Source organism: Ranitomeya imitator, chromosome 4 (assembly GCF_032444005.1).
Source record: "Ranitomeya imitator isolate aRanImi1 chromosome 4, aRanImi1.pri, whole genome shotgun sequence".
Classification (NCBI taxonomy): domain Eukaryota; kingdom Metazoa; phylum Chordata; class Amphibia; order Anura; family Dendrobatidae; genus Ranitomeya; species Ranitomeya imitator.
Window position 1 is genome coordinate 720,943,671 of NC_091285.1, and position 25,959 is coordinate 720,969,629.

The 25,959-nt window shown below is 47.3% G+C and overlaps 1 protein-coding gene across 1 annotated transcript in view; it reads right to left on the minus strand.

Annotated features, from left to right (window-relative positions):
* LOC138674907 (PLAC8-like protein 1) overlaps positions 1–21,667 on the minus strand; it is a 34,394-nt gene extending 12,727 nt beyond the window's left edge. The window contains exon 1 of the mRNA XM_069762731.1: positions 21,492–21,667. Within this exon, the coding sequence (XP_069618832.1) occupies positions 21,492–21,667 (176 nt within the window). The remainder of the gene's footprint in view (positions 1–21,491) is intronic.
* Positions 21,668–25,959: the final 4,292 nt, after the last annotated feature.

The window sequence follows — 25,959 nt, forward strand, 5'->3', positions numbered from 1 at the left end:
ATAACATACTCACCTAGTCCTGGCGATCCTCGCGCTGTCCCCTCCTGTCTTCGGCGCTGCAGCTTCTTTCTCTATCAGCGGTCACCGGCACCGCTGATTAGAGAAATGAATAAGCGGCTCCGCCCCTATGGGAGGTGGAGCCGCTTATTCATTTCTGTAATGAGCGGTCCCACGTGACCGCTGAAGAGAGGAAGAAACTGCAGCGCCGAAGCCCGTGGGACGGCAGGGACAGCGCGAGGATCGCTGGGACTAGGTAAGTATACCCCAGCGCCCTCACCCCCTCACCCGCCGACCCCACCGCTACCGTGACTCGAGTATAAGCCGAGGGGGGCACTTTCAGCCCTAAAATTTGGGCTGAAAATCTCGGCTTATACTCGAGTATATACGGTATTTGATCTCATTAGAATGCTCACGTTAATCTGAGATGAATGATGAGCTTTTTAGGACGCTGACATGTTTTGTAGTGAAGTTATAGAAATCAGAGAGAATAGTTTAAAGTTTAGGCAGGATGTAGAGAGAGGAGGGTCTGGATAAGCCAGCCTTTCTGTGATGTCACAGCCTTGAAAGTATAACTGGCTGCACACATCCCCAGCTGTATCTCTGCTAGATTTCTTCCTGACTTCTTGTCCTCTCCTGAAGCCAGCAGCATCCCATGGACTGGGATATATGGAAACTGCCCTAGCCTGGTTGCCTGTCATGCTTTGAACATGTAAGTGTTGCTTTTTCTCATTTATTCTCTTTATGTTATAATTACCCTTGTACATATTTGCAATTGTCTCATTTGTAACTTCTTTATAAAATATTTTTCATAAAGCACTGCCTAATTAATTTCAATGGAATATACTATTATATATTAGTTCGTTCTTCCTGCTCTAAACTTACCCAGTCTTCTGAAGTGAAATACGCTACTGTTACTGTTGTGTTGGGTTAGCTTCGGACCCGTTTAATCGAAGCTGGTGGCAGCGAAAGTGTGCAGACTGTTGAGCGACGCTGAAGTGACTGCGGGGTTGATAATTATTGTTCCTGCCTGAGTGGGAGTAGTTATCGCGTCGCTACAGCGTGCCCAATAGCCAGTACATAGCAGGCAGCCTTTCTGGCGACTAATTACCCAGGGTGCAGTACCTAATCTGACCTGAGAGTAAGGGGGCGCCAGAGAGCTGCAAGTGTTAAGTGGAACTGTAAGCGGGATATACATAAATCCCTGCAGTTTGTGATATATTGAAAGCAGTGGGATACCTAGAATAAGCCCCTGCTGTAAGCTAAGAGGTCAATAGCCTTGTGTGTGGTTTTTCATCACATCGTGGAGTGGAGGGATAACTAAGATAAGCCCCCCCTGCACATGTGATAGCCGTCTGTTGGCCTAAAGTCACCTCAATCCGTGACGTAGGGGTGACGGTCACGGTGTGAATCCTGACCCATTGGTGACAGCGGTCAGGGCGATCGTGACAGTGGTTATAAATGGTATAGTCTCTAACTGGGTCGCTGTGACCAGTGGGGTACCGCAGGGGTCAGTATTGGGACCTGTTCTCTTCAACATATTCATTAATGATCTGGTAGAAGGTTTACACAGTAAAATATCGATATTTGCAGATGATACAAAACTATGTAAAGCAGTTAATACAAGAGAAGATAGTATTCTGCTACAGATGGATCTGGATAAGTTGGAAACTTGGGCTGAAAGGTGGCAGATGAGGTTTAACAATGATAAATGTAAGGTTATACACATGGGAAGAAGGAATCAATGTCACCATTACACACTGAATGGGAAACCACTGGGTAAATCTGACAGGGAGAAGGACTTGGGGATCCTAGTTAATGATAAACTTACCTGGAGCAGCCAGTGCCAGGCAGCAGCTGCCAAGGCAAACAGGATCATGGGGTGCATTAAAAGAGGTCTGGATACACATGATGAGAGCATTATACTGCCTCTGTACAAATCCCTAGTTAGACCGCACATGGAGTACTGTGTCCAGTTTTGGGCACCGGTGCTCAGGAAGGATATAATGGAACTAGAGAGAGTACAAAGGAGGGCATCAAAATTAATAAAGGGGATGGGAGAACTACAGTACCCAGATAGATTAGCGAAATTAGGATTATTTAGTCTAGAAAAAAGACGACTGAGGGGCGATCTAATAACCATGTATAAGTATATAAGGGGACAATACAAATATCTCGCTGAGGATCTGTTTATACCAAGGAAGGTGACGGGCACAAGGGGGCATTCTTTGCGTCTGGAGGAGAGAAGGTTTTTCCACCAACATAGAAGAGGATTCTTTACTGTTAGGGCAGTGAGAATCTGGAATTGCTTGCCTGAGGAGGTGGTGATGGCGAACTCAGTCGAGGGGTTCAAGAGAGGCCTGGATGTCTTCCTGGAGCAGAACAATATTGTATCATACAGTTATTAGGTTCTGTAGAAGGACGTAGATCTGGGGATTTATTATGATGGAATATAGGCTGAACTGGATGGACAAATGTCTTTTTTCGGCCTTACTATGTTACTATGTTACGTTTAACAGGAGAGCGGGCATAAGGCAAGATGATCCCTTGTCCATGCGGTTTCGGCTAGCAGACTTGGGTGCCCACCAACCCTCCATTTCTCCACACACATAATACCTACATGCGGGGGACATGAGACCACCACTCTCCATGATTACAGGACACACAGAACACCTACATGTGGGGGACAGGAGACCACCACTGTCCATGATTACAGGAAACACAGAACACCTACATGTGGGGGACAGGAGACCACCCACTGTCCATGATTATAGGACACAGAATACCTACATGCGAGGGGCAGGAGACCACCACTGTACAGGATTACAGGACACACACAATACATACAAACGGGGGACAGGAAACCATCACTGTCCATGATTACATGACACCTAATACCTACATGCGGGGGACAGAAGACCATCACGTTCCATGATTACAGGACACATTATCTGCAAGCGGGGGACGGGAGACCACGACTGTCCAGGATTACAGGACATACAATACATAATACCTACCTGAGGGGGTCAGGAGACCACCACTGTCCATGATTGCAGGACACACAATACCTACATGCGGGGGACAGGAGACCACCACTGTACATGATTAAAGAAACAAATCCCCAAAAATTGTGCTCCAGCCAGTCAGCTCTGTAGAGCCACATACTGCCCCAAACTCATGGGTGCTTAATACTGGTCATTTCCATCATTATCATCCTTATGTCCTGTGTAAAAGAAGCTCAGCTGCGAACCTGATGACTTAGGGGGGGTATATACTTATTACAGGACTATACGCATGTCACCAGTGACATCACCGCTCTCCAGATAAAAATAGAATTAGACTTACCGGTAATTCGGTTTCTAGGAACCTTCCTCGACAGTCACCTTGGAGGATGTCTCCCCGCCCTAATGGGGGACAGGAACACAAAGAGGTTAAATAACCCTCCCCTACCTGCTATCTCCAGTGTTTTTTCTGGCCATAGTAGCGTGAATAGTTACCACTAAAGTGCAGGAATCATCCAGTGAATATCAGATAGGGAGGGAAATTAGTGCTGTCGTGGAAGGTTCCTAGAAACCGAATTACCAGTAAGTCTAATTCTATTTTCTCTAGTCCACTTCCACGACAGTCACCTTGGAGATATACCAACGTTAATTTCTTTAAGGAGGGACCACGGCCTGTAGAACACGTCTGCCGAAGGTCAGATCCCTGTCGAAATTTAGCCTGTAGTGTCTGGTAAAGGTATGGACAGAAGACCATGTGGCGGCTCTGCATATCTGTTCTGATGAGTTGTTCCCTCTTGCTGCCCATGACATGCAAACCAACCCGGTAGAATGGGCCTTCAGTGAGGTCGCCGGAGGGAGATCTTTTGCCGAATATGCAAGGCAGATGGCTTGTTTTATCCAGCTTGCAATCATGCTCTTAGCCGCTTTTTTCCCTTTATTCTGTCCTGAGAACTGGATAAATAGATTCTGGTCGACCCTCCAAGTCTTGGACTGCTCCAGGTAATGGAGAACTACCCTGTGGACGTCCAAGGTATGGAAGTTTTCCTCCTTCTCGTTGGAAGGGTTTGAACAAAATGAGGGCAAAACCACATCCTGACCCCTATGAAAATCCAAAATGACTTTGGGCATAAAAGCGGGGTCTAGTCGTAGGATTATGCTATCAGAGTTTATGGATAGGAAGGGTTCTTGAACTGACAAGGCTTGCAATTCTCCTACGCGCCTAGCTGTGGTAATTGCGACTAGGAATACCGTTTTAAGTGTTAGGATTTTAAGGGGCAGAGAAGACAATGGTTCAAAGGGTGGCCGAGTTAAACTATTGAGTACTAAATTTAGGTCCCAGGGGGGGACCCGATTAGGGAGACTAGGACGTAGTCTACTTGCTGAAGTTATTAATCTTTTGATCCAGCGATGGCCAGCTAGATCCTGGTCAAAAAAGGAACTAGGGGCCGATTCCTGAACTTTTAGAGTATTCGGGGAGAGTCCAAGATCTAACCTGGAGGAAGTCTAAGATTTGAGAAATGTTGGGGTGGAAAGGATCAGGGACACTGGGAAGACACCAGGAAGAGAATTTCTTCCATACTTTGTTATAGATGGCATTGGTCACCTGTTTCCTACTATTTTGGAGAGTTTGGATAACCCTATCGGAGAGAGCTCTGGCTTTTAGAATGTTGGTCTCAGTAGCCAAGCAGCTAGATTCAACTTTTTGAGATCCGGATAAAGGAGGGGACCTTGAGAAAGGAGATCTGGTCTTTGAGGAAGAAGAATGGGACCTTCTTCGGTCATTCCCCTCAAGGCGCTGTACCAGCTCCAACCTGGCCACAATGGGGCAATCAGGATTGTTGTGACCTTGTCTGACTGGATTTTCTGCAGCGTCTTTGATATCGGAATTGGTGGGAAGGCGTAAGCCAAGTTGAAGGTCCATGGATGAATGAGAGCATCCATTCCCAGAGCACTTTGCACAGGGCTGAGGGAGAAATATGTTTTTGACTTTGTGTTTTGGGCATTCGCAAACAAATCGACCTCCGGGGGTTCCCCATCTCGAGGTTAAGGTTAGGAAAACCTCCTGGTTCAGGCACCATTCTCCAGGATGAAAGTCCTTCCTGCTGAGGAAGTCCACTTTGGTGTTGTCTGAACCCTTCAGATGTACGGTGGAAATTGAAAGGAGGTGTTTCTCCGCCCAGAGAAATATATGTGCTGCCACTAGCTTCAGACTGGTATACTTCGTGCCCCCTTGATGATGAAGATAAGCCACAGTCATCAAGTTGTCGGAGTAGACACGAATATGATGGCCTTGGACTAGAGATGAGGCAGCTACCAGCGCTTCCTCTACTGCCTTTAATTCCCTCAGGTTGGAGGATCTGGAACTTATGTCTGTGTGAGGGCCATAGACCCTGAAAATATGTTTGTTCCACCACGACACCCCAACCTCTTTGGCTGGCATCTGTGTGAAGCACTTTCAGAGGGAGCTGATCCCAGCTTACCCCTCGCCGAAGGTTCCAGCCTTTTAGCCACCACAACAGGGCTGACTTCACGTGTCCAGGAAGAGGGATTCTCCTGGACAGAGTGTTCCGATACTTTCAAGAATATAGGAGAACATGAGTCTGGAGGGTCCGTGTCTGTGCCTGGGCCCAGGATACCGCCTGAATGCACAAAGTTAGGGATCCTAGAATGGACATGGACTCCTTCAGGGTTGGAGATCTTTGTTGTTTGAATCTGGAGATTCTTTGGCAAAGGTCATGCTGACGATCTTCGGGAAGGAATGACATTCTTTTTTCTGAGTCTAAGAGATTCCCCAGGAATTTCTCCCTTGTGGACAGCTGTAGGTCCGACTTTTGGAGATTTGGGATCCAGCCCAGGGACTCGAGAATACCTAGAGTTTTTGATACATCTTGGTTCAGCTGAGATGTTGAAGGAGCCATGATAAGAAGATCGTCTAGGTAAGGGACCAGGCAGATTCCCTGAAGACGGAAGAAGATGACTGCTTCTCTCATGATTTTTGAGAATACCCTCGGGGCCGAGGATACAGGAGGTCTGGGGGTTGTTCCGGGGTAATTCTCAGGCAATGGGGGGGGGGGGGGGAGGGGCTCTCGAATTCCAACTTCAGCCCGATTTGTGATGTGTGGAGGATCCACTGGTTCGTGGATATGGACTGCCATTGGGTGAGAAACCGTGAGAGCCGGCCCCCAACTGAGGAGTCACTGTTTGTCCTGAGTCTGTTGCTGTTGAGGCACAAGGATATTCCTGCCTCTACACCCCTTCGGGTAGCTCCAATGACCCGTTTTACCTTTTCCCCTAAAGTCCTTCTGGGAGGACTGGTCACGTGGGGGACAAAAAAAAACGCTTCCTAGTAACCTTTTGTTCAGGAAGCGATTTCTTCCTATCAGAGGCCTTATCCAGGATATCATCCAGTATTGGCCCAAACACATGGTGACCCTGAAAGGGGATGGCGCAGAGTTTGGTTTTAGATGTAATGTCGCCTCCCCAAGATTTCAGCCAAAGAGCTCTCCTGGCTGAGTTTGAGAGAACTAGGGACCGTGCGGCCACATGAACGGACTCTCCTGAAGCATCGGCTAAGAATCCCGAAGCCTTTTGAAGAAGGGGAAGGGAGTCCAGGATTTCCTCTCTGGAAGTACCCTGGGAGAGATGTTCCTATAATTTGCGAAGCCAGAGGACCAGGGCCCTGGCGACGCAAGTTGAAGCAATATTTTCTTTAAGAAGATTCATAGAGGACTCCTAGGACTTCTTTAGGTGGCTATTTTTCGATCCATTGGATCTTTTAATTGAGAAGTCCTCAAATGGGAGAGACGTCTTTTTGGTGACTTTAGAGACCTGAACGTCCACTCTGGGAACCTCCCAAATAGAATTATCACCATCTAAGGGAAATACTAACGCTACTCACCTGGTAGCAGTGTTTTTTCAGGAGCCATGACAGCACAACGAGAGAGGGGATCCGCCCTTCAGGGACAGGAAACCTCAGACATAAAAAGGGCGGCACCTCACTCCCCCGCCAGTTGGTTTACAGAGTATGAAAGGACCTTCTAGGTTAGTAGCACATAGACAATATTAATATATGGTACAATTCACCCAGTGAATAAACTTAGGAATTTTCTAAAGGAAGTGTTGAACCCATAAACAAAGAGGGTAGGGAATATAAGGGTGCTGTCATGGCTCCTGAAAAAACACTGCTACCAGGTGAGTAGCGTACGTATTTATTCAGTCGCCATGACAGCACAACGAGAGACTTTCAGAGAAGTGAAAAGTGACTAGGGAGGGATAATAGCCTCCAGCACCCTTCTCCCAAACGTGAGGTCGGAGGAGCCACCTAGATCTAACCTATAGTGTCTAAGAAAGGTGGATGGAGAAGACCATGTGGCCGCCTTACAGATGTCTTCAATCGACACTTCTGCCCTCTCAGCCCAAGATGTGGCTACCGCACGAGTGGAGTGTGCCTTTATGCCTTCTGGAATTTCCACGCCACCTGCGGTATAAGCAAGAAATATGGCCTCCCTAATCCATCTGGCTAGCGTATTCTTTGATACCCTAAGCCCCTTCCTAACTCCCTGGTAGGATAAAAATAAGGAATGATCTTTTTTCCAGGCGTCTGTTACTGCAATATATCTGAGAAGGCATCTACGCACGTCCAAACAATGAAATCTCTGTTCTTTATTGTTAGAGGGATTAGGACAAAATGAAGGCAAGATTACCTCCTGGGACCTATGAAATTTTGACGCGACCTTTGGAAGATAAAGAGGGTCAGGCCTCATCACCACTCTATCTTCCGTAATTTGCATATACGGACGCTGCCTGGACAATGCTTGCAGATCACTAACTCTTCTTGCCGATGTGAGGGCAACTAAGAGGGCTGTTTTGACAGACAGGATCTTGATCGGGATAGAGTCAATGGGCTCGAACGGAGCTTGTGTTAGAGCCGAGAGCACAAGATTTAGGTCCCATGGAACTATTCTCTGTTTAATAACCGGCCTGGATCTGGTGACCGCTTTGAAAAACCTTGTTATCCAGTGATTACTAGCTATGTTGGAATTATATAGTGCCCCTAGAGCCGAAACCTGAACTCTAAGGGTGCTGGTGGCTAAGCCTAAATCTAGGCCCTTCTGTAGAAATTCTAGGATCTGAGCAATATCAGGTTTCTGATCGATCTGTGCTCCTGAGCTTGATAGGAACTTCCTCCATATCCTAACATAAATGCTAGTCGTGGAGGCTTTCCTACTCTTAAGCAGCGTATTTACAAGGTTCTGAGAGAATCCCTTCTTTTTCAGAAGTGACCTCTCAAGTTCCACGCTGTCAGATGTAAGTTGGCTACTCGTGGATGCAAAACTGGACCCTGGGAGAGGAGGTCTGGAATTTCTGGGAGAATCCATGGTTGGGAAATGGACATGCTTCTTAACCATGGGAACCAAGACCTTCTGGGCCAGAATGGAGCTATTAATATAACTCGGGCTTTGTCTTCCCGAATCTTCCTCAGAACTAAAGGAATTAGATTCAGAGGGGGAAACGCATAGGCGAGACTGAAGTTCCAGGAGATCAGAAGAGCGTCGATTGCGTACGGGTTGTTTCTTGGGTCTAGGGAACAGAATTGATGGAGCTTCTTGTTTCCTCGACTAGCAAACAGATCTATTTCTGGACATCCCCACAACCGTACGATCTGATTGAAGACAGCCGGTTTTAGAGACCAATCCCCTTGTTTGAGCTCGTTGCGGCTTAAGTAATCGGCCATGGTATTTAGTTTCCCCTTTATATGAAGGGCCGTAAGGGAGAGTAGGTGATTTTCGGCCATCTGAAAAATACGATTTGTAACGTTCATTAATGACGTAGACCGTGTGCCTCCTTGGCGGTTGACATAAGCAACTGTCACCTGGTTGTCAGAGAGTATTCTAACATGTCTACCCTGTAGAGGTACAAGAAACCTATCCAAGGCGCGTTCCACCGCCATCAATTCTTTCAGATTGGAAGACGAGTCCTGCTCAGATCGGGACCATAGACCCTGAACGTAATTATTTTCCCAATGTGCTCCCCACCCCGTGGGACTAGCATCAGTTGTTATTACTCGTGATATATGATATGTCCAAGGTACCCCTTTACGCAGATTAGGGATGTGCGTCCACCACCTTAGTGAAACCGTGGCCTCTACGGATAGAGTGAATTTCTTATCTAGGTTGGCGCCTAGTCGCCGAAAATTACGTAGAACATCCCACTGAAGAGACCTAGAGTGAAACTGTGCCCACATCACCGCCGGAAAACAAGAAGTAAGTGACCCCAAAAGAGACATAGCACTTCTTAAGGAGACTACGGGATTTTTAATTGCTCTAGAGGCCAGCCGGTGGATAGCATCGACTTTTGAGTCTGGCAGGCGACATTCCTGCTGAGCTGAATCTACAATAAGACCCAAAAACTGCTGTGATGTGGAGGGTTGAAGACGCGATTTTTTAAGATTGACAATCCAACCTAAGTTACGAAGTGCTACCATCACTTTCTCTAACTGCTCTTTACAGTGTAACTTTGAATGCCCCACGATCAGTAAGTCATCCAAGTAAGGAATTATCAGTATGTTTTGCTCATGAAGGTGTGCCATAACCTCTACCATAACCTTAGTAAAGACCCGGGGTGCGACTGCAACACCAAAGGGGAGTGCCTGATATTGGAAGTGCTCCACTGTGCCGGCAAGAGAAATCGCCACCCTGAGAAAACGCTGGTGATCTGCATGTATCGGAACATGGTAATAGGCGTCTTTTAGATCTAAGACCACCATGAAGCACTCGTGAAAAAGAAGCTTTATTGCCGTTTTCACAGATTCCATTTTGAAGGATGGGATTAGCAAGAATTCATTCAGGCCTCTCAGATTAATAATGGTACGGTATGACCCATCTGGCTTCTTTACCAAGAATAACGGGGAATAGAACCCCCTACCTCGCTCTTCCGTGGGTACCCGAATAAGAACCCCCTTTTGTCTGAGATCCTGAACTTCTGACTCCAACGCCAACTGTTCTGCAGGAGAAGAACGGACAGGAGTTAGTTTAAATTTGTCCTGAGGGATCTGATGAAACTGGAACTTTAATCCCTCTTTAATGATACTGAGTATCCATGGACTGTTGGTGATCCTCAACCAGGCTGGGTAGAAAGCTAAAAGCCTACCGCCCACCTGGACCGCTAGTCATTGAGTTTTCTTCGAGTCCCGAGGGGTGTTAAACATATACCCCCTACCTCTTCTTCTGCTGCTGCCGTAATATCTGGATGAATCTCTATTTGGTTCTCTATCAGATCTGCGGCGATAAGACCATCCCCTGCTGTAGTCACGCCTATAAAAAGGTTTTCTTAATAGAGGGAACCGCTTCTTAGAGTCGCCCGCCTTCTCAAGCAGCTCATCAAGTACCGGACCGAACAGATGAACTCCTTCACAGGGGATGCCGCATAGCCTTGACCTAGCTTGTAAATCACCTGGCCAACATTTAATCCAAAGTGCTCTGCGGGCTGCGTTGGATAAGGCTGAGGATCTTGCGGCCAGCCTGACCGAATCCGCTGATGCATCCGAAAGGAAGGCTGCAGCATCTTGGATCATGGGCATAGATGATAGGATTTCACTTCTAGGAACTTTATCCTTAAGTTGATCTTCCAGGTGGCCTATCCACACCATCAAGGACCGAGCTGTGCAAGTAGCCGCCACTGCCGGTCTCAGGGATCCCGCAGAAGTCTCCCAAGCTCCTTTAAGGAACACATCAGCCTTTCTATCGAGCGGGTCCTTTAAGTTACCTAAATCTTCAAATGGAAGAGAAGAGTTTTTGCATGCTTTGGCCACTGCTGCGTCTAACTTCGGGACTTTGTCCCAAGAAGCTGAAGCTTCTTCCTCGAACGGGTATCTTCTCTTAAATGCTGGCGGAAGTGACCCCTTTCTTTCGGGCTTCTTCCACTCCTTCATAATCAGAGACTTGATTTTCTCCACCACAGGAAAAACCCTTCGGGATTTACGGTCTATGCCCCTGAACATAATGTCCTGAATGGAGCATTCTGGTTGAGTCTCTTCAATCCCCATGGTGTTGTTGACAGTTTTCACCAGATGATTAATCCTATCTAATGATAAACATGTTCGGCTAGACTCTACGTCCTCTGATGATGAAGATGATGGATGAGAATCCGAGCTCACACTATCGGAATCCATCTCTGATACAGGGGATGAACCTAGTATTCTCTTCTTAGATTGTTTCTTATGAGAACTGGATTTTAAGGAGTCCCTGATCTCCTGTCTGACCATGTCCCTAAGGGTAGACGTCAGGTCAGGGGCCTCCTCTTCGATTAAGTGCTGTATGCAGGATCTGCACAGCTTCTTTTTATGCCCATCTGGGAGAGGCTCTGTACAAACGGCACACTCCCTATGTTTAGCTTTGGAAGCACATTTTTTCCCCTAAATAAGGAGAGAGGGAATACAAGGAGGGACACCAATCAGAAAGCGTACTTTCACGTAGCTCACTTACCCATCCTTGAAGTAAACGGTACCGTGATCGGGGGGTCCTCTTTGGCCGGAGAATTCCTACGGCCCGAGGATTTGGTGGACCTCTGAGCAGCTTTAGCTCCACCAGCACGACTACTGCCACTGGAACGCCGCTGGGAGCTTCTCTGAGACTTTCCTGTTTGTGGCTGCTCCAAAGGCTGCTGCTGTTCACCGCACAGCTGCGGAGTTCCCTCCGGTGACTCCATTAGGAAATGGACAGGAACCAGGATGGGCATCTGTGCGGCTCTTAAATACATCCCCCTGGGTACCACCCCCGGATGGGGGTCAGCAGGGCTTCCTCCAGGTGTCAACGATCGGTATTAACTACCGATAGGCTCTGGCCACTGCACGCCGTGCCCCACGCTGAGCGCCGAACTCCCTGCGGCCAGTATCCTCCCCCTGCCCCTGGGCGCCGCCATTAGCCGGCGAAAGAACGCTACCGCGCGTGCGCGGCCGCGCCACCGCCCGGCGCCGCTCGCTGCGTCATCCGGACACGCCCCTTCCGGTCACAGCTGCGGCGCCGAGGGCAGACGCGCCGAACAGAGGACGGCAGCGTCCTCCGGCCAAGACGGACCACCAAGGCAGGAGTGGACAGACCCCAGAGGCCACGTAGACACGGCGGCGTATACTCACAAGGTAATGTGACACCTAGAAGCTAACCCCTTGGGGTTGCTTCCTCCTGCTCTCACCGACACTAACAGTCCCCCTGCCGTGTGGTGCTACCGGCCTCCTGACTAGGCCGAGGCAGGGGACCCCCGCTACCTGATCCGGCCTGTCAGGAGTGGGAAGACTTCTTTCTTCAACCTTCTTCAAAAAAGGTCTGCCTGAAGAGGTTCCACTGTCAGGGACAGGAAACCAACTGGCGGGGGAGTGAGGTGCCGCCCTTTTTATGTCTGAGGTTTCCTGTCCCTGAAGGGCGGATCCCCTCTCTCGTTGTGCTGTCATGGCGACTGAATAAACCGGTTTTTAAAGTCTGAAGGGGCGCTAAGGCCCTTCTCTGGGAAAGCCCACTCTTGGAAAATGAGATTTTGAACATTTTCATGTATAGGAAACCCTTTTTTAGGCTTGGGTTTCAGACCCCCAAACATTACATCCTACACGGAATGTTTTCCTCCACTTCCTCAACCGCCATGGTGCTTCTTACTATGGACACCAGCTCATCCATATCGTCAGAGGAAAAGTAATATTTTTTCCCCATCAGCTTTAGGGGTGCATGCGGAGCCCTCATTTTCCAAATTATCGTCTGAGTCAGAGGAATGGACCTCACCAGAGTCAGAATCAGTATCAACTGGGGCCATCTTCCTCTTTTTAGGAGGAGGGGGATGCGACACTTGAGGTTGGGAGAAGGCCACCATGGAGGATTGAACCTCCTGTTTAATTAAGCTTTTAATGCTGTCCAGGAGGGAGGGCTGTTCAGCACGTAATATGTCATCCGTACAGTGTTGACATAGGGTCTTCTTAGAGGCGGAGGGTAGCCGGGAGCCACAAACACCACACTTGCGGCTAGGTTTACTCTTTGGGACAGAGACCTTTTCTCCCTAGAAGAGAGAGAGGTATACTACAAGTGACCCATTCAAACATGGCTGAACAGTAAAGGGACCAGCCCAGCTACTCACGGCAGGAGGGTGAACGCTGGGATCTGCAGATGAAGCAGAGGGTTTGTCGCTGTCCATGGTCAAGCTGTATACAGTCATGGCCAAAAGTATTGACACCCCTGCAATTCTGTCAGATAATACACAGTTTCTTTCTGAAAATTATTGCAATCACAAATTCTTTGGTATTATTATCTTCATTTAATTTGTCTTAAATGAAAAAACACAAAAGAGAATGAAGCAAAAAGCAAAACATTGATCATTTCACACAAAACTCCAAAAATGGGCCAGACAAAAGTATTGGCACCCTCAGCCTAATACTTGGTTGCACAACCTTTAGCCAAAATACCTGCGACCAACCGCTTCCGGTAACCATCAATGAGTTTCTTACAATGCTCTGCTGGAATTTTAGACCATTCTTCTTTGGCAAACTGCTCCAGGTCCCTGATATTTGAAGGGTGCCTTCTCCAAACTGCCATTTTTAGATCTCTCCACAGGTGATCTATGGGATTCAGGTCTGGACTCATTGCTGGCCACCTTAGAAGTCTCCAGTGCTTTCTCTCAAACCATTTTCTAGTGCTTTTTGAAGTGTGTTTTGGGTCATTGTCCTGCTGGAAGACCCATGACCTCTGAGGGAGACCCAGCTTTCTCACACTGGGCCCTACATTATGCTGCAAAATTTGTTGGTAGTGTTCAGACTTCATAATGCCATGCACACGGTCACGATATTGTATGAAATATAATATGATTTTGTAGCTTTACCCTTCAGCCCATGCTGTGGGCTAACCCCCCCCCTCCTTCTCTCACTGGCTCCCTTTGTTTCTGAATTTGTGTGTAGAAGAGCTTTTATGGCTTCTTGCTGCATTCCTGACTTTCAGCTCCCAAATCCCTCATGCCCCTCCTAAAGCAATCGGTATATATGCATAGACCGTTGTACCAGCTTAAATTGGTTTGATCTCCCTTGTAAAACATGAGGTTCTTTGTCCTAATATTGCAAGATATTGGACCAATGATTTAGGCTAGGAAAATAAAAAGTACATATTGCTAAAGTCCATCGGCGCATCTATCCATGACTGTAAGCAGGAGTCTCCAAACCCAACAGGGACCGAGTATGTATTTCTCTGGAACTATGCATCGCATCAACCCCAAATTTGGTCTCATTAGAACGCCAATGTTAAAATAAGGTGAATGCTGGGTGTGTGATGATTCTGACATGTTCTGGACCGAAAATACACAAATTATAAGAATTGTTGGAGAAAACTAGAAGACTGAAAAGAGAGGAGGGTCTGGGTAAACCAGCCCTGTTGTTGATGTCACGGGCTGCGGTTTATAAGTTTCTGCCAGGCCCCCAGCAGTTATTTACCTGAGGAGCCCTGACTGCTAGTCCTGATGAACTGGGACATATGGAAACTCCCCCCCCACTAGCCTGGTTGCCTGCAATGCTCTGAACACATGTAAGTGTTGATTTCTCATGTAATCCCTGGTTTTTTTTATAATTACCTTTGTACACATTTTCAATTGTCTCATATTGTAACATCTTTTATACCTTTTCATAAACACCGCCTAATTTTAATGGAGTAAAATATTTAAAATACTAGATTCGTTCTTCCTGTTCTAAAACGTACCCTAAGTCTTCTGAAGGGAATTACGCTACTGTTTTGGGTTAGCTTCGGACCCGTTTAAACGAAGCTGGTGGCAGCTTACCGTGTGCGGGCCTTTGGGTGTCGTTGTAGCGACTGCGGCGTTGATAATTATTGTTCCTGCCTGAGTGGGAGTAGTTATATCGCCTCGCTGCAGCGTGCCCAATAGCCAGTACATAGCAGGCAGCCTTTCTGGCGACTAATTACCCCAGGTGCAGTACCTAATCTGACCTGAGAGTAAGGGGGGCGCCAGAGAGCTGCAAGTGTTAAGTGGAACTGTAAGCGGGATATACATAAATCCCTGCAGTTCATGGTATATTGAAAGCAGTGGGATACCTAGAATAAGCCCCTGCTGTAAACTAAAAGGTCAATAGCCTTGTGTGTGTTTTTTCATCACATTGTGGAGTGGAGGGATAGCTAAGATAAGCCCCCCTGCACATGTGATAGCCGTCTGTTGGCCTAAAGTCACCCCAACCCATGACGTAGGGGTGTCAGTCACGGCGTGAATCGTGACAAATTGGTGGCAGCGGTGTGGAATCGTGACACACGGTCAAGCACTCTAGTGCCAGAGGCAGCAAAGCAACCCCAAAACATCAGGGAACCTCCGCCATGTTTGACTGTAGGGACCGTGTTCTTTTCTTTGAATGCCTCTTTTTTTCTCCTGTAAACTCTATGTTGATGCCTTTGCCCCAAAAGCTCTACTTTTGTCTCATCTAACCAGAGAACATTCTTCCAAAACGTTTTAGGCTTTTTCAGGTAAGTTTTGGCAAACTTCAGCCTGGCTTTTTATGTGACATCACTGCTCCCCAGATATCAGTTATATTATACAGCGGTGACATCACCGCTCCCCAGATATCAGTTATATTATACAGCGGTGACATCACCGCTCCCCAGATATCAGTTATATTATACAGCGGTGACATCACCGCTCCCCAGATATCAGTTATATTATACAGCGGTGACATCACCGCTCCCCAGATATGTTATATTATACAGCAGTGACATCACCGCTCCCCAGATATCAGTTATATATTATACAGCAGTGACATCACCGCTCCCCAGATATCAGTTATATTATACAGCGGTGACATCACCGCTCCCCAGATATCAGTTATATATTATACAGCAGTGACATCACCGCTCCCCAGATATCAGTTATATATTATACAGCAGTGACATCACCGCTCCCCAGATATCAGTTATATCATACAGCAGTGACATCACCGCTCCCCAGATATCAGTTATATTATACAGCAGTGACATCACCGCTCTCCTGATATCAGTTATATTATACAGCGGTGACATCACCGCTCTCCAGATATCAGTTATATTATACAGCAGTGACATCACCGCTCCCCAGATATCAGTTATATTATACAGCGGTGACATCACCGCTCCCCAGATATCAGTTATATTATACAGCAGTGACATCACCGCTCTCCTGATATCAGTTATATTATACAGCGGTGACATCACCGCTCTCCAGATATCAGTTATATTATACAGCAGTGACATCACCGCTCCCCAGATATCAGTTATATTATACAGCGGTGACATCACCGCTCCCCAGATATCAGTTATATTATACAGCGGTGACATCACCGCTCCCCAGATATCAGTTATATTATACAGCAGTGACATCACCGCTCCCCAGATATCAGTTATATTATACAGCGGTGACATCACCGCTCCCCAGATATCAGTTATATTATACAGCGGTGACATCACCGCTCCCCAGATATCAGTTATATTATACTGCAGTGACATCACCGCTCCCCAGATATCAGTTATATTATACAGCAGTGACATCACCGCTCCCCAGATATCAGTTATATTATACAGCAGTGACATCACCGCTCCCCAGATATCAGTTATATTATACTGCAGTGACATCACCGCTCCCCAGATATCAGTTATATCATACAGCAGTGACATCACCGCTCTCCAGATATCAGTTATATTATACAGCAGTGACATCACCGCTCTCCAGATATCAGTTATATTATACAGCAGTGACATCACCGCTCTCCAGATATCAGTTATATTATACAGCAGTGACATCACCGCTCCCCAGATATCAGTTATATCATACAGCGGTGACATCACCGCTCTCCAGATATCAGTTATATTATACAGCAGTGACATCACCGCTCTCCAGATATCAGTTATATTATACAGCAGTGACATCACCGCTCCCCAGATATCAGTTATATTATACAGCAGTGACATCATCGCTCTCCAGATATCAGTTATATTATACAGCAGTGACATCACCGCTCCCCAGATATCAGTTATATCATACAGCAGTGACATCACCGCTCTCCAGATATCAGTTATATTATACAGCAGTGACATCACCGCTCTCCTGATATCAGTTATATTATACAGCAGTGACATCACCGCTCTCCTGATATCAGTTATATTATACAGCAGTGACATCACCGCTCCCCAGATATCAGTTATATTATACAGCAGTGACATCACCGCTCTCCTGATATCAGTTATATTATACAGCAGTGACATCACCGCTCCCCAGATATCAGTTATATTATACTGCAGTGACATCACCGCTCCCCAGATATCAGTTATATTATACAGCAGTGACATCACCGCTCTCCAGATATCAGTTATATTATACAGCAGTGACGTCACCGCTCCCCAGATATCAGTTATATTATACAGCGGTGACATCACCGCTCTCCAGATATCAGTTATATTATACAGCAGTGACATCACCGCTCCCCAGATATCAGTTATATTATACAGCAGTGACATCACCGCTCTCCAGATATCAGTTATATCATACAGCAGTGACATCACCGCTCTCCAGATATCAGTTATATCATACAGCAGTGACATCACCGCTCTCCAGATATCAGTTATATTATACAGCAGTGACATCACCGCTCCCCAGATATCAGTTATATTATACAGCAGTGACATCACCGCTCCCCAGATATCAGTTATATTATACAGCAGTGACATCACCGCTACCCACATATCCGTTATATCATACAGCAGTGACATCACCGCTCCCCACATATCCGTTATATCATACAGCAGTGACATCACCGCTCCCCACATATCCGTTATATCATACAGCAGTGACATCACCGCTCTCCAGATATCAGTTATATTATACAGCAGTGACATCACCGCTCTCCTGATATCAGTTATATTATACAGCAGTGACATCACCGCTCCCCAGATATCAGTTATATTATACAGCAGTGACATCACCGCTCCCCAGATATCAGTTATATTATACAGCAGTGACATCACCGCTCCCCAGATATCAGTTATATTATACAGCAGTGACATCACCGCTCTCCAGATATCAGTTATATTATACAGCAGTGACATCACCGCTCCCCAGATATCAGTTATATTATACAGCAGTGACATCACCGCTCTCCTGATATCAGTTATATTATACAGCAGTGACATCACCGCTCCCCAGATATCAGTTATATTATACAGCAGTGACATCACCGCTCTCCAGATATCAGTTATATTATACAGCAGTGATATCACCGCTCCCCAGATATCAGTTATATTATACAGCGGTGACATCACCGCTCCCCAGATATCAGTTATATTATACAGCAGTGACATCACCGCTCTCCAGATATCAGTTATATTATACAGCAGTGACATCACCGCTCTCCAGATATCAGTTATATTATACAGCAGTGACATCACCGCTCCCCAGATATCAGTTATATTATACAGCAGTGACATCACCGCTCCCCAGATATCAGTTATATCATACAGCAGTGACATCACCGCTCCCCAGATATCAGTTATATTATACAGCGGTGACATCACCGCTCTCCTGATATCAGTTATATTATACAGCGGTGACATCACCGCTCCCCAGATATCAGTTATATTATACAGCAGTGACATCACCGCTCCCCAGATATCATATTATATTATACAGCAGTGACATCACCGCTCCCCAGATATCAGTTATATTATACAGCAGTGACATCACCGCTCTCCTGATATCAGTTATATTATACAGCAGTGACATCACCGCTCCCCAGATATCAGTTATATTATACTGCAGTGACATCACCGCTCCCCAGATATCAGTTATATTATACAGCGGTGACATCACCGCTCCCCAGATATCAGTTATATTATACAGCAGTGACATCACCGCTCTCCTGATATCAGTTATATTATACAGCAGTGACATCACCGCTCCCCAGATATCAGTTATATTATACAGCAGTGACATCACCGCTCTCCAGATATCAGTTATATTATACAGCAGTGACGTCACCGCTCCCCAGATATCAGTTATATTATACAGCAGTGACATCACCGCTCCCCAGATATCAGTTATATTATACAGCAGTGACATCACCGCTCTCCAGATATCAGTTATATTATACAGCAGTGACATCACCGCTCCCCAGATATCAGTTATATTATACAGCAGTGACATCACCGCTCCCCAGATATCAGTTATATTATACAGCGGTGACATCACCGCTCCCCAGATATCAGTTATATTATACAGCAGTGACATCACCGCTCCCCAGATATCAGTTATATTATACAGCGGTGACATCACCGCTCCCCAGATATCAGTTATATTATACAGCAGTGACATCACCGCTCCCCAGATATCAGTTATATTATACAGCAGTGACATCACCGCTCCCCAGATATCAGTTATATTATACAGCGGTGACATCACCGCTCTCCAGATATCAGTTATATTATACAGCGGTGACGTCACCGCTCCCCAGATATCAGTTATATTATACAGCAGTGACGTCACCGCTCCCCAGATATCAGTTATATTATACAGCAGTGACATCACCGCTCCCCAGATATCAGTTATATTATACAGCAGTGACATCACCGCTCCCCAGATATCAGTTATATTATACAGCGGTGACATCACCGCTCTCCAGATATCAGTTATATTATACAGCAGTGACATCACCGCTCTCCAGATATCAGTTATATTATACAGCAGTGACGTCACCGCTCCCCAGATATCAGTTATATTATACAGCAGTGACATCACCGCTCCCCAGATATCAGTTATATTATACAGCAGTGACATCACCGCTCCCCAGATATCAGTTATATTATACTGCAGTGACATCACCGCTCCCCAGATATCAGTTATATTATACAGCAGTGACATCACCGCTCCCCAGATATCAGATATATTATACAGCAGTGACATCACCGCTCTCCAGATATCAGTTATATTATACAGCAGTGACATCACCGCTCCCCAGATATCAGTTATATTATACAGCAGTGACATCACCGCTCTCCAGATATCAGTTATATCATACAGCAGTGACATCACCGCTCTCCAGATATCAGTTATATCATACAGCAGTGACATCACCGCTCTCCAGATATCAGTTATATTATACAGCAGTGACATCACCGCTCTCCAGATATCAGTTATATTATACAGCAGTGACATCACCGCTCTCCAGATATCAGTTATATTATACAGCAGTGACATCACCGCTCTCCAGATATCAGTTATATTATACAGCAGTGACATCACCGCTCCCCAGATATCAGTTATATTATACAGCAGTGACATCACCGCTCTCCAGATATCAGTTATATTATACAGCAGTGACATCACCGCTCCCCAGATATCAGTTATATTATACAGCAGTGACATCACCGCTCCCCAGATATCAGTTATATTATACAGCAGTGACATCACCGCTCCCCAGATATCAGTTATATTATACAGCGGTGACATCACCGCTCCCCAGATATCAGTTATATATTATACAGCAGTGACATCACCGCTCCCCAGATATCAGTTATATTATACAGCGGTGACATCACCGCTCTCCAGATATCAGTTATATTATACAGCGGTGACATCACCGCTCTCCAGATATCAGTTATATTATACAGCAGTGACATCACCGCTCCCCAGATATCAGTTATATTATACAGCAGTGACATCACCGCTCTCCAGATGTCAGTTATATTATACAGCAGTGACATCACCGCTCCCCAGATATCAGTTATATTATACAGCAGTGACATCACCGCTCCCCAGATATCAGTTATATTATACAGCAGTGACATCACCGCTCTCCAGATATCAGTTATATTATACAGCAGTGACATCACCGCTCCCCAGATATCAGTTATATTATACAGCAGTGACATCACCGCTCCCCAGATATCAGTTATATTATACAGCAGTGACATCACCGCTCCCCAGATATCAGTTATATTATACAGCAGTGACATCACCGCTCCCCAGATATCAGTTATATTATACAGCAGTGACATCACCGCTCCCCAGATATCAGTTATATTATACAGCAGTGACATCACCGCTCCCCAGATATCAGTTATATCATACAGCAGTGACATCACCGCTCCCCAGATATCAGTTATATTATACAGCAGTGACATCACCGCTCCCCAGATATCAGTTATATTATACAGCAGTGACATCACCGCTCCCCAGATATCAGTTATATTATACAGCAGTGACATCACCGCTCTCCAGATGTCAGTTATATTATACAGCAGTGACATCACCGCTCCCCAGATATCAGTTATATTATACAGCAGTGACATCACCGCTCCCCAGATATCAGTGATATTATACAGCAGTGACATCACCGCTCTCCAGATATCAGTTATATTATACAGCAGTGACATCACCGCTCCCCAGACATCAGTGATATTGGAGGTGACATCTCTCAGTATTGATCAGTAGTATGTGTTGGTACTTTACCTTCTTGGTGGCCGCTCGTCTCCGGTCTTTTCGCTGTTCGGGGCTCTTTTTGGTTTTATAGCTTCTGAATGTGCCCCGACCGGTTCAGCTGTGGCTGAGAATGTGACATTATAGAAGCTGAACGCTCCCAGTTGTGAAGGAAATGTCACTACAACCTGCAGAGGTGGAATCTTCATCTTTAGAAAACCCGAGGGCTGCGCCCAGACTGAAACCTTTAGCCTTGCGCTACAGAGACCCCAAATTACACCAGGCCTCGAAATACAGACCCCAGACCAGACCCATGGAGAAAGGCAGACCCCAGACCAGACCCATGAAGAATTGCAGACCCCAGACCAGACCCATGAAGAACTGCAGACCCTAGACCAGACCCATGGAGAAATGCAGACCCCAGACCAGACCCTTATATGACTAGTTTCCAGACCAGATCACTACCACACAGCGCCTACCACACGTCCCCGTATACAGCGCCTACCACACGTCCCCGTATACAGCGTCTACCACACGTCCCCGTATACAGCGTCTACCACACGTCCCCGTATACAGCGTCTACCACACGTCCCCGTATACAGCGTCTACCACACATCCCCGTATACAGCGTCTACCACACATCCCCATATACAGCGTCTACCACACATCCCCATATACAGCGTCTACCACACGTCCCCGTATACAGCGTCTACCACACGTCCCCGTATACAGCGTCTACCACACATCCCCGTATACAGCGTCTACCACACGTCCCCGTATACAGCGTCTACCACACGTCCCCGTATACAGCGTCTACCACACATCCCCATATACAGCGTCTACCACACGTCCCCGTATACAGCGTCTACCACACGTCCCCGTATACAGCGTCTACCACACATCCCCGTATACAGCGTCTACCACACGTCCCCGTATACAGCGTCTACCACACATCCCCGTATACAGCGTCTACCACACATCCCCGAATACAGCGTCTACCACACGTCCCCGTATACAGCGTCTACCACACGTCCCCGTATACAGCGTCTACCACACATCCCCATATACAGCGTCTACCACACGTCCCCGTATACAGCGTCTACCACACGTCCCCGTATACAGCGTCTACCACACGTCCCCGTATACAGCGTCTACCACACATCCCCGTATACAGCGTCTACCACACATCCCCGTATACAGCGTCTACCACACATCCCCATATACAGCGTCTACCACACATCCCCGTATACAGCGTCTACCACACATCCCCATATACAGCGTCTACCACACGTCCCCGTATACAGCGTCTACCACACGTCCCCGTATACAGCGTCTACCACACATCCCCGTATACAGCGTCTACCACACATCCCCGTATACAGCGTCTACCACACATCCCCATATACAGCGTCTACCACACATCCCCGTATACAGCGTCTACCACACATCCCCATATACAGCGTCTACCACACATCCCCGTATACAGCGTCTACCACACGTCCCCGTATACAGCGTCTACCACACGTCCCCGTATACAGCGTCTACCACACATCCCCATATACAGCGTCTACCACACATCCCCATATACAGCGTCTACCACACATCCCCATATACAGCGTCTACCACACATCCCCGTATACAGCGTCTACCACACGTCCCCGTATACAGCGTCTACCACACATCCCCATATACAGCGTCTACCACACGTCCCCGTATACAGCGTCTACCACACATCCCCATATACAGCGTCTACCACACGTCCCCGTATACAGCGTCTACCACACGTCCCCGTATACAGCGTCTACCACACATCCCCGTATACAGCGTCTACCACACATCCCCGTATACAGCGTCTACCACACGTCCCCGTATACAGCGTCTACCACACATCCCCATATACAGCGTCTACCACACATCCCCATATACAGCGTCTACCACACATCCCCATATACAGCGTCTACCACACGTCCCCGTATACAGCGTCTACCACACATCCCCATATACAGCGTCTACCACACATCCCCATATACAGCGTCTACCACACGTCCCCGTATACAGCGTCTACCACACATCCCCATATACAGCGTCTACCACACGTCCCCGTATACAGCGTCTACCACACGTCCCCATATACAGCGTCTACCACACGTCCCCGTATACAGCGTCTACCACACGTCCCCGTATACAGCGTCTACCACACATCCCCATATACAGCGTCTACCACACGTCCCCGTATACAGCGTCTACCACACGTCCCCGTATACAGCGTCTACCACACATCCCCGTATACAGCGTCTACCACACATCCCCATATACAGCGTCTACCACACGTCCCCGTATACAGCGTCTACCACACATCCCCATATACAGCGTCTACCACACATCCCCATATACAGCGTCTACCACACGTCCCCGTATACAGCGTCTACCACACATCCCCATATACAGCGTCTACCACACGTCCCCGTATACAGCGTCTACCACACGTCCCCGTATACAGCGTCTACCACACATCCCCGTATACAGCGTCTACCACACATCCCCATATACAGCGTCTACCACACGTCCCCGTATACAGCGTCTACCACACATCCCCATATACAGCGTCTACCACACATCCCCATATACAGCGTCTACCACACGTCCCCGTATACAGCGTCTACCACACATCCCCATATACAGCGTCTACCACACGTCCCCGTATACAGCGTCTACCACACATCCCCGTATACAGCGCCTACCACACATCCCCGTATACAGCGCCTACCACACATCCCCGTATACAGCGTCTACCACACATCCCCATATACAGCGTCTACCACACGTCCCCATATACAGCGTCTACCACACGTCCCCATATACAGCGTCTACCACACGTCCCCGTATACAGCGCCTACCACACATCCCCGTATACAGCGTCTACCACACATCCCCATATACAGCGTCTACCACACGTCCCCATATACAGCGTCTACCACACGTCCCCATATACAGCGTCTACCACACGTCCCCGTATACAGCGCCTACCACACATCCCCGTATACAGCGTCTACCACACATCCCCGTATACAGCGTCTACCACACATCCCCATATACAGCGTCTACCACACGTCCCCGTATACAGCGTCTACCACACGTCCCCATATACAGCGTCTACCACACGTCCCCGTATACAGCGTCTACCACACGTCCCCGTATACAGCGCCTACCACACATCCCCGTATACAGCGTCTACCACACATCCCCATATACAGCGTCTACCACACGTCCCCATATACAGCGTCTACCACACATCCCCGTATACAGCGTCTACCACACGTCCCCGTATACAGCGTCTACCACACGTCCCCATATACAGCGTCTACCACACGTCCCCGTATACAGCGTCTACCACACGTCCCCGTATACAGCGTCTACCACATGTCCCCATATACAGCGTCTACCACACATCCCCGTATACAGCGTCTACCACACATCCCCATATACAGCGTCTACCACACGTCCCCGTATACAGCGTCTACCACACATCCCCGTATACAGCGTCTACCACACATCCCCATATACAGCGTCTACCACACGTCCCCGTATACAGCGTCTACCACACGTCCCCGTATACAGCGTCTACCACACGTCCCCGTATACAGCGTCTACCACACGTCCCCGTATACAGCGTCTACCACACGTCCCCGTATACAGCGTCTACCAAACTTCCCCGTATACAGCGTCTGTCAGGATTCACACCGTGACCGTCACCCCTGCGTCACGGGTTGGGGTGACTTTAGGCCAACAGACGGCTATCACATGTGCAGGGGGGCTTATCTTAGTTATCCCTCCACTGCTAACAATGTGATGAGAAAACACACACAAGGCTATTGACCTCTTAGTTTACCGCAGGGGCTTATTCTAGGTATCCCACTGCTTTTCTATATACCACAAACTGCAGGGATTTATGTATATCCCGCTTACAGTTCCACTTAACACTTGCAGCTCTCTGGCGCCCCCCTTACTCTCAGGTCAGATTAGGTACTGCACCCTGGGTAATTGGTCGCCCGACAGGCTGCCTGCTATGTACTGGCTATTGGGCACGCTGCAGCGACGCGATAAACTACTCTCACTCAGGCAGGAACAATAATTATCAACGCCGCAGTCGCTACAACATAATCCCAAAAGTCAGCACACTATCGCTGCCACCAGCTTCGATTAAACGGGTCCGAAGCTAACCCAACACAACAGTAGCGTATTTCCCTTCAGAAGACTTAGGGTACGTTTAGAGCATGGAGAATGAACTAATATAATTATTATATCCCATAAAAATTAGGCAGTGCTTTATCAAAAATATTTTATAAAGATGTTACAAATGAGACAATTGCAAATATGTACAAGGGTAATTATGAAATAAACAGGGATTAAATGAGAAAAGGTAACACTCACATGTTCAAAGCATGGCAGGCAACCATACGTCCCAGCTCATTGGACGTGCTGCTGGCCTTAGGAGGAGACA